The sequence below is a fragment of the Protopterus annectens genome, chromosome 9.part0 (assembly GCF_019279795.1).
Source record: "Protopterus annectens isolate FY-2018-M chromosome 9.part0, PAN1.0, whole genome shotgun sequence".
Lineage (NCBI taxonomy): Eukaryota > Metazoa > Chordata > Ceratodontiformes > Protopteridae > Protopterus > Protopterus annectens.
Window position 1 is genome coordinate 982198303 of NC_056743.1, and position 10193 is coordinate 982208495.

A 10193-nucleotide genomic window follows, 5' to 3' on the forward strand; every position below is an offset into this window, starting at 1 on the left:
CAAATTCCCAAAGCTTGTTTATACACACTCATATTTATACCAGAAGGTCTGATATTTTTTTTTCAAAGTCTGATGTATACCAGTTTTTTTCTTTGTATAACAGTTTTCCTTTGTTCTTCTAATTTATGATTTGTCCTTGATTTAAGTTCAGTGGTCCAAGGAAACCCAGATATCTGAAATGTGGTGTTCCAGCGCTATCTGTTATCTTGCTTGATGTTACATCTCTTTACTTCGTTGATGTCCTTCCAGCTGCCATCTGCACAGTTATTTTTACAAACTTTGTTTCTCAATAACATACTCCTTTACATGGATGCCAAAATCTAACTAAGCTATATATGCTTGCCAGCACACTTACTATTTTTCTGCATTTTATACTGTTTCTAAATTAAGCCTTTATATTTCATATCATTCTTGCAGCTTTTTATTCAAGCTAATAATTATGCTAGCAACAGTTTCAAAAGACAGTGTATACTAAAATTATTTCACTACCCATATAGGCTACTGCAGCAGTGAGAATGATGAAAATACTATAGTTACACATGTTGCATTTACCATGACAGTAGATGTTTATATTACTCAATCATGCAGTGGTTGCACCCTCCATATGTCACCTTTTTTGTGTATATAGTTGCTTTATTGAAATAAAAGTTGTGAATTCCTAACTTTTGTGGTTTTAAGACAACCTGAAGAAATTTGTCTCCAGGCTACTCTTTTTTCCTTGTAGATCTTGAGACACAGCAGCCAGGGTGCATGTGTAGAAGGGAGCCAGAGACTTTTGAAAGACTGTTTATTATATTCTGGGCAGGATATAACCCTAATAACTATAGGCTATTGCAGCAGTGAGGAATTTGAAACTTTACTGTCATGGTAAGTGCAACTTACATGACTGTACTTTCAGTGGTTGTATGTGGGCATTTACGGTACTACCTAGAAAGAACCAGGAACTTCAGGCAATTTGATCAGCTGTTCAGCACCTTTGTGCCAGATAAAGAAGGAAGAACACTGTCAGAACAGGCTCAATCCATATTGTTGTCAAACTGTACTGTTTTGTTAGTGAGCATCATAGAAAAAATTTGAAAAGCCAGGCAGGAGCACTGTGCAGCATAACAGCAGGCACTTCAGCCAAATGAACCCCCTGTGTACACTTTCTCCATGCACGATAAGCAAGATTTTCAGTCCATTAACAAGGTAGGCTTGGTCTCTGTAGTTCTGCTAAGCATGTTCTGCCCCTCCCCTCCCCAATGAGCTAGTGTCTGGCTAACTCCAGACATAGCTAGCTGCTTTGCTAGTCTTATCTTAGATAAGGAATGGTTCTACAGTAATGATCCTTATAATGAAAACAGCGCAGTGCTCTTGCCAAAATAGTATATGTTTAAATTGAAGGATTATTGCTGCAATTTAGGCTGACACAAATGCACACACACTCCCCAGTAATGTGGCTTCTGCAGCCCTGAGGTGAAGATTGGAAGGTAATGTGCTGCACCTCTCTAACTGACTAAAGAGGAAGAGATTGGATGATCTTATTAAAAATGTCTCTCTCACTCATTTTCATTCTCAACAATATTGGTGGTATGAAAGGAGGGAGACCAGTTGTCTATCTCCTTTTCCCTTCTTTTGTATCTGAGAGAAGTGTTAAGTTATGTATTAATCTTGTACAGCAGAGTCTACTGTCAGGGCTTCTATGGTGCTGCATTTATCACATTCTTACTATACTGAGGCAGCAGGGGGAAGTCCACACCTATAGCCATGGTCATACCAAAGCAGATTCAAGCTGTACAATCTGAACTTACCAAATCATACTTGTTGGTGTCTTCCTTTAGGTGAAAAAACAGCTGAAGATGGAGTGGGCTACTTACCTTTTAGCTGAGCATCATACTGATGTTTTACACAGGGGAAGGAGTTTAACTTTGGTGTGAAGTTTACCCTGTAGCTAATTCCCCTAAATGAGGATATGTGCTCCAGCAGTGATTCCTCTGTTTGAGCTTATGTTATAGTGTTTATGCTCACACAGCTGTATTTTTTGTTTAATAACCGCATCCTATGTTTTTTTATGTTTAAAAATCGCATAAACCATGTTGATATGGACACTTCATTGTTTAATTGAAGAGGTGGTGCGCTGTCTAGAATCTTTCTCTATATATTACATCACTTTTACTACAGTCATTTTTGATGAGGCCTAGTAGTTTGAAAACTCTCTTTTTCTCCTCACACACAGATCAGGGGACCACATTACCAGCAGATACTCTCTCTCCAGTCCCAGCAGCAGTGACCCCAGTGCCTACACCGCAGTGAGTGAAGTAGAAACATGGACTGACGATGCAAGACTTGTACTTTTCCAGCTTAGATCACACCATTATTTTCCAAATCTTGGAGACCTGGTTTGAAAAGGTTATGCTGAAAAAACAAGGGTTGGGGTGCATTTGTCACCATGGGTCCAATCCAGATATTTGAAACTTTAAATTTTGTGGAGAATTGTGGTCATCTTTATTTCAAAAAGGTGCAGTATATTTTAACATTTGCCTGTGACTCCTACCGTGGAATACGCCTGCATCTTGGTTCAGAAAGTTATGCTTTGTTGCATATAACATTGAAGTGGCATTAATACTGCAACAGTTTGGCGATAGCAGGGGGCCAAAATATCTTCAGTATTTTGATAGCTGTTGTACTTTTGACAGATACTCAGCAGCCTAAGGTAATATATTTTTCTCTGTATGGAAGAATTTGCCTTTTTAATAGCAATTATAAACCATTACTTTTGTTGTGCTATAATGGTGAGTGGTGAACAGATACTCTCAGAGAATTAAATAATTCAGTCCCTATGCAGTACAGCTGCTGTATCTGTGTAGTTCTTTGTAGAGAAAATGGTGATATTTAGAAGCCCTCTTCACAAATGCCTAAAAACCTAACAGATCCACTTTGGCCTCCAGTAAGTGGACTAGGAAGGATGCCATACTAGGAAGTTGCCTCATGCTTTGTGCATCACAAAGCAGGGTTACATAGTTTCTTTGTCATTGTCAGACATTAGTTTGTGTTAAGAGAAGTACTTATAATGCATTGACAGTTTTAGGCATGTAAAGCCAACTTTGAAAAGATTAAATTATTTGTATTAAGGCTTCTCGAAGTTGCGTTATAGGAGTATGCGGTTGTTAGTGAATGTTATTTAAAGAGCATCTGGGTTTAGATGCTAGAATATTTTACTCTATTTTTAAAATCTTCCAATGAATGACTATTTTGTTTTAAAACTGTGAGGGGTTAGAAATCGGAATACGAAATATACTTCTCACTATATAAAAATAAATTTTCTCCACATGTTAAAAGGTATCTTCAAATCTGACTTAAGCTCCATTTACATTTTTACTTTGCGTTTCTGTTGGTGTGGATTGGTGAGTTGTTGGGGCTCCTGCCCATAAGGGATTTAAATGGTATAGTTTAGAGGATGTATTTTAGCTCATTGGACAAACTCATCATTTTGCACATAAGCATATTTGTCACATCTGGTTTGTGTGCAGAATCAGGCTTGATTTTACCTTTGCCAGATTTAAATTAGTGGCATGCTTCTGTTAGGACATGAAATGTCCTAATTGAGACTGCAAACATATTAAAATAGACTCATATGTTGGTTGCTATCCTACTGACCCACTTTTGCCTGCAGCCAGAGCAAATTATTTCATTACTGTTCCACATTTCTAGACCAATAAGTGTGGATATGTATGAATGATAGTTGACTTTTCTCATCCTTTTTTTTTGGAAATCTGATGAGGGTCTTAGCCCCCTGGGATGAGACTGCAAGCAAGTCAGCAAACATTACTGACCTTGTTAATGGCACACAGCTACTGCTAATGCATTTTAGTCTGCTGCTTTGTATACATACCTTGCATTTTCCTTTGGGACAGATACCCAGTAGTTTACTATTGTCCAGAAATATATGCAGGTAAATATACACACTTGTTAATTTGCATGGAAATGTGATCTTGTATTTCCTGTCCAGTTTTATGGCTGAAGCAGTAGCCTGGGTCCAATTGAATTGTTTGTGGTCATAAATTTCTCTTGTTTCCAAGAACTGCTGTTTTGTTTTGTTTAGGGCCTTGTAATCATTATTGCTGGTATAGTCTCCTACTCACAGTGCTGTATGTTTCTGCAACAGATTTTTGTCATTGTGGAAATTATCTTAGGTTTATTAGTCAGCACTGGTTAAGCATGAGGTGGGTAGGCTAATTTTTTATAAGTGACAGGGAATTTCAATTGGCATTTTTGGCAGTGTTACTGTGATGTGAGCAGTATTATTCATACCCTGTGGTACTGTGGCACCCAGTTACATATTTCCTCACAGAGTTCTGCGTTATCTTGAGTAGTGTGCTTTGGACTGATTACAGCCTACTATATATGGTACACATCATTTCATAGTTTGTTGAGCAGACCATTTTTCTGCAGCCTGCTGTTATGTGGCCAGTTGTTTGCCATACTGTAAGGTTAAGTGGCTGTTGCAAGAGTTTATAATTACAATACAGTGCCCACATGTCTCATAAGTAGTGCACAGAACACCTGGAAGTGAATAAGTATTTGTTTGCAACTTAATGGTTGAAGTAGCAGAGGACCCTCTGATGGTGACATAGTAAACTTGAAAATGTTTTTGCAGTCTTAGTTTATGGAAATGTTCATGCTACAATATCGGATGTAAATAATCTGAATATATTACCAGGATGTTCTTTAAAGTATCAATATGTGTTGGTATGAATCTCTTGTCAGTTTAGACATGCTTTTTTTGTTTTTCTAAATGGTGATGCATCAGTATCTCAGAAATGTGTGTAACTAGACCTTAAGTCTTTGGATTCCCAGGATTCTGGTCATAGTCATTTTTGTTCTGGATTTTAGCCTGTAGTCTGGATGGACAGATTTATAGTTTTTTTGTTATTTCATTGTAAATGAAACACCTGAAAATACATCAAGATCAGCTGTCTGAAATTCCCCCTTTCCCCAAAAAATATTTTACAAAAGTAGATTTTAGACTGTATACATTTTGCTTTAAATGAACATGCTCCCTTTGATGATGGGTTTTGAAAACAAAATGAAATACTGTATTAAAATATGTCAGTTATTTTGAAGCCTGTTGATTTAAGTCACCATAGTAGACTTGAAGTGGTAAAAAGCATAGTAGACTGCACTGGCCTTCTTGCAGAATATTAACATTGATTTCAAACATCTTTAAAAAAAAAAAAAAAAAAAAAGAAGAAAAAAATAAAGACCCAGATAAATGTGAAAGACCATCATTTAAGAAGAAAGACCTGGATTTGTTTCATGTTAGTAAGGCCTCTACAATTTATATTTTAACAAAGCTTATTAGAAGAAATACTTCTGAAAAACATGAAAATGTACAGTGTTATTTATATATTTTTTTTAAACTGTAGGAATGTTTTTGAGATTATTGCGTGTAGGCATTTAATTTCATGTAACCTGCCCTATGGATTTACAGGTTTTTAGTGCAAAAAGTACAAACTAAAGTTTGAAAATTTGTCTTGCAGTAGCAATGCAGCAAAAGTACATAAAGCTTTCAGCTTATTTTTCTTAACATAAAAGAATCCTGAAGCATCTTTGGATTTTTTGTGTGTTGTCTTCATAATGAATTAATGAGTTTCAGTCCTTTCATTTGTGTTATTCCTTTAAAATAAAGTACAAAAATATGGTCTCATCAGGGGGAGGGAATTACACAGACTTGACAAACTTAAATCTGAGAAAATTAAAAAACACACAAAAAAAAAAAGAAGAAAAACTTGCACTGTGGCAGTTCAGAAGCAACAATAAAAGTAGATAGGCAGGCATTCCAACCACTGTAAGTGGTAGTATAAGTTTTGTTGTTTGATTTTATTTTCTATCTGACTGAGTTGCAGATTTACAAATCGGGAATTTATCCATCTATATGTGACTTGTACATCAGATCTCATAATGGCGTTACCACCTCTGTTATCAGTTTGGATGGCACATTGTTGGGATCTTATATTTTTTCTTGTTACAGAATGGGAGGCAGATGGCGCATTAACTTTTTTTGGTAAATGTGTCCTACTTTTTGCTTTTCTGTCATGCAGATTTATTACATTTTTTGATTGCTTTTCTATTTCCTGTTCACTTCTGAAGCATCCACAAAATACACTCAGGAGGCAATCACTGGAAACAAACTCCAACTTTTAATGGTGCTTCTGGTACCTCGGCATACAGCCTTCAAGGAATAACATAAGCCACCAGCCATTTCTATTTTATATCAAACTGCTCCAATCAAAACAATCATCTCATCACCTAATAATCTACTACAAGAACCTGCTTAAACAAACATACCCTTAAAAGGGTAAAATATTTTTCCATATACAATAAGTTACAGTCATGTATACAATATTACAACTTATACATTTAAATTCACATCCAGATTCATAACTTTAGGTTTTAAGGTATTGTAATTTAGAATGAACCTGCTTTCCATTTTTAACAAACTAGCTAAAAAATCCCCACCTATAGCAAGAAAACGTGTAACCAAAAACTTTAAAAAGTTTTGTAGAAAGTTGTATTTACGAGTGTATTTTGAAGGAAAACAAGCACTTGTTGAAACTGATAATGTTGAAATGTTTGATACTGAAGATTCTTTGCTTGACATGTCTATACATGAAAATGAATTGGTAGATATTTTTTCTGAAAATGAAGGTGAGGGGGAGGTAGCTTATTTTACTGGTTATGGGAAATTAAAGGTGCCTCATTTTTCTTATTCTAGTACTTTCATTCCCCTACATGTTCTAACATTGTTCAAAGTTTTGAAAGGGTATTATGTAAAAAAGTGGAACTTGAATACCATAAGTTTGTTAGATCTAGAAAAGTGTATAACTTATCTAGGGGTGAATGGGATACTTTAAAGTCATGTAGAAGTTGAGAATGTGATGTTAAATTTTGTCAGGCTTACAAGGGGGGTAACTGGGTGTTATTTTCCAAGGAGAAGTATGATAAAATGGTGTTTGATTTGTTAGCTGGTCCAGAATATGAAAAATTGGCAAACAACCCTAGGAAACATTACAACAGTCAGTTAAGAGAAACTTTGGATAAAGGGGAAATACTTTTTTCACAGAGAGGCATGTAAGTAAGTTGTATGTTAAATATCCCAAAGACCCTATTTTTTATGCCATCCCTAAAGTGCACAAGAATCTAATTGACCCCCATGGTAGACCAATTATGACGGGTGTAGGGGTCATTTATGCAAAATACTGGGATTTTTTTTGTTTTGGATTTTCATTTAAAGAACTTTCTAGCTAAAATTCCTTCCCATATTAAGTGCACTGCTGATATTTGTCAAGAAGTGAAGGCAATTCAGTGGTGTAAAGATTTTTACTGGACTACAGTAGATATTAAAGCTTTATACAACAATATTAAAAGAAGGTGGGGATTAGAATCAGTTCGTTGAATGTTAGGGAAGGGACCATGTACAACCTTTCTGGTGGAAGTATTAGAATTTTGTTTAACGCATAATTAGTTTTGTTTTGGGGGTGATTATTTTTTGCAAAATGAAGGCACAGCGATGGGGGCTTCTTTTGCCCCCAGCTATGCTATTATTTGTATGGCTTTTTTTGTGAATAGATTTATTTATCATGCAGATTTTTTTGTAAAGAATGTTATTTTGTTTAAACATTACATTGATATAATTTTTATATGTAGAGGAATTTGGATGAGTTTTCTGTATCTATTGATCAGTTAAACCAGAATGAACTGGGGTTGCAGTTTACTTTTACTGTGGATAGAATGAATATACAATTTCTGGATGTGGAATTTTATGTCAAGGAAGATTTAAAGAACATAAACCCCGTGTGAAGCCTACTGCAGTTAATCATTTTTTACAGGCCAGTAGCAAGCACCCATCACAACTTATGGAAGCATTACCTATGGGTGAATTTAAAATGATTTATGAGAATACTTTTGATAATAATTTGGTGGAAGAAGAGTGTATGAAGGTGGAATGGAAATTGTTGCAAAGGGGTTATTCTAGTATTAGTTTGAAAAAAGCTAAGGATAGTGTGTTAAAGGTGGGGGGGGGTAGCTGTGGTAGGAGTCGTAACAGTTATGATGGTTTTAAAAGACATAATTTAGATCAGGATACTGATAGGCAGGATAAAGTATTGTTTTTTTGTTACCAGATTTTCCCCATTTTCTGATATCTTGAGGAGGTCAGTGAAAGATTTGTGGCCAGTGGTATGTGAAGATGAGCAACTAAAGCATTTGTTCCGTTCACATGTTTCATTTTCTTATCAAAGGTATTTAAATTTAAAGGAGTTGTTAGGTTTTAAGAAGGTTTCTTTCCTGGGGGCTAATATGGGTTCCTTCCCTTGTGGAAGATGTAAATTATGTTCTAGGATTAAGAACATTTCAGGTAAAAAAATAATGGTAAATTATTTCATTCTATGGGAAGGTTTTCATGTGTTTCTTGTGGGGTGGTTTATATTGTAGGATGTGATTGCACTCCTGTGAGGTGGTATGTTGGACAGACAAAACATATTGTAAAAGTTTGATTTCCTGAACATCTGGGACATATTGGAAATAGGAATTTGGATAGCCCAGTAGCTGAACACTTTATTAATGCACATGGGGGTTCTGATAGTTTCTTCTGTAGTGTGTTGGCTACATCTTTTCTTGCTAGGGATGGGGATTTTTTAGCTAGTTTGTTAAAAATGGAAAGCAGGTTCATTCTAAATTATAATACTTTAAAACCTAAAGGTATGAATCTGGATGTGAATTTAAATGTATAAGTTATAATATTGTATACATGATGTTTTGTAACTTATTGTATATGGAAAATATTTTACCTTTTTTAAGGGTATGTTTGTTTAAGCAAGTTCTTGTAGTAGATTATTGGGTGATGAAATGATTGTTTAATTGGTGCAGTTTGATATAAAATGGGAATGGCTGGTGGCTTATGTTATTCCTTGAAGGCTGTAGGCCAAGGTACCAGAAGCACCACTAAAAGTTGGAGTTTGTTTCCAGTGACTGCCTCCTGAGTGTATTTTTTGGATATTTCTTGTTGCTGTGTGTTTGGATCACTTCTGAAGCAAACAGTAACTGTTTCATTGGTCATCTGATCCCACCTCAGGGCAATCCCACAAAGTGCTTACAATGTCTTGGACCCCACTGTAACATAAGATACTGATTCAATGCTATTTTTACTTTAGTTGATTATCTGAAAACGGACAGCATATTAAAACATCTTTTGAAGTCCAAAATGCTGTGCTGCACCACTCTGATTACTGTACTTCCGCACTGCTGGGTGATAGATTACCAAGAGGGTAAGGCCCCAACATCGGCTGAACATGCGTCTGAAAAGGAAAGCAAGCCCATGCCATTTTCATTTTTTTTTTTTTTTTTTTTACAACAAATGATTTTATTTGTTAATTTTGCCTACCTGTTGGTTCCTTTCAGGCAACTTGCAGAGCACAAGTGCCTATACTTGGAACATGTTTGCTACTGGAAAGTTTGCCAGCAGAAAATTATTTCTGAAGATTACTATTCACAGTGCCTTTTTTGTCTAGAGGCGGACTAGTAGATGTCCACCTAAGAGCACTGTGTCACAGTTGTTAATGTGTCTGTGATATTCCCTGGAATCTGCTTGGTTTTATTGTCTGTAATTATCTAGTGGCAAGGATGTCCAATCTTTTTCTGGGTACGGTGTTCTGCAGACACTCACTACCAGAAAATATTGCCCAGAAAAGGCGTAGACACTGAAATATGAACAAGTCAAAGAAACTGATGGTGAAAGCACTACTGGAAAAGGTGTAATAGGCTTTACAAGTCCACGAAGGTTTGTGGACATCTGATCCAGTCAGGCTTTCCCTTGTTCAGCTCCAGTCCCATAGCCTGTTTCAGCTGCATCCCTATCTGTTTTTACCCTTTTGGTGGCAGACAGTGGGATTTCTTCCTATATGACTAGCCAAACCTCTGACAAAGGAAGCACAACCTCTCTGCCCAGCACTAGTTTGAAGGTGCTCACAGTGAGATATCAGTTCTTTGTAGTTCCAGATGAAGAGTTCTTATTCCAGGGTATTCTGTTTTTGTACAAGAGGCTTCAGTAGGCCCATTAGTTTTATAGATTTATGGCTAGACCCCTTCCCATTAGGAAGAGCTTCCATCTACTTTTTTGAGGGCTGATATCCAAAGGCTAAATGCCTGCTTCAGCA

General features: G+C 36.2%; 1 protein-coding gene across 1 annotated transcript in view; it reads left to right on the forward strand.

The window, feature by feature from the left end:
- SMARCC2 (SWI/SNF related, matrix associated, actin dependent regulator of chromatin subfamily c member 2) overlaps positions 1–5095 on the forward strand; it is a 2789858-nt gene extending 2784763 nt beyond the window's left edge. The window contains exon 29 of the mRNA XM_044083737.1: positions 2216–5095. Within this exon, the coding sequence (XP_043939672.1) occupies positions 2216–2292 (77 nt within the window). The 3' untranslated portion in view covers positions 2293–5095. The remainder of the gene's footprint in view (positions 1–2215) is intronic.
- Positions 5096–10193: the final 5098 nt, after the last annotated feature.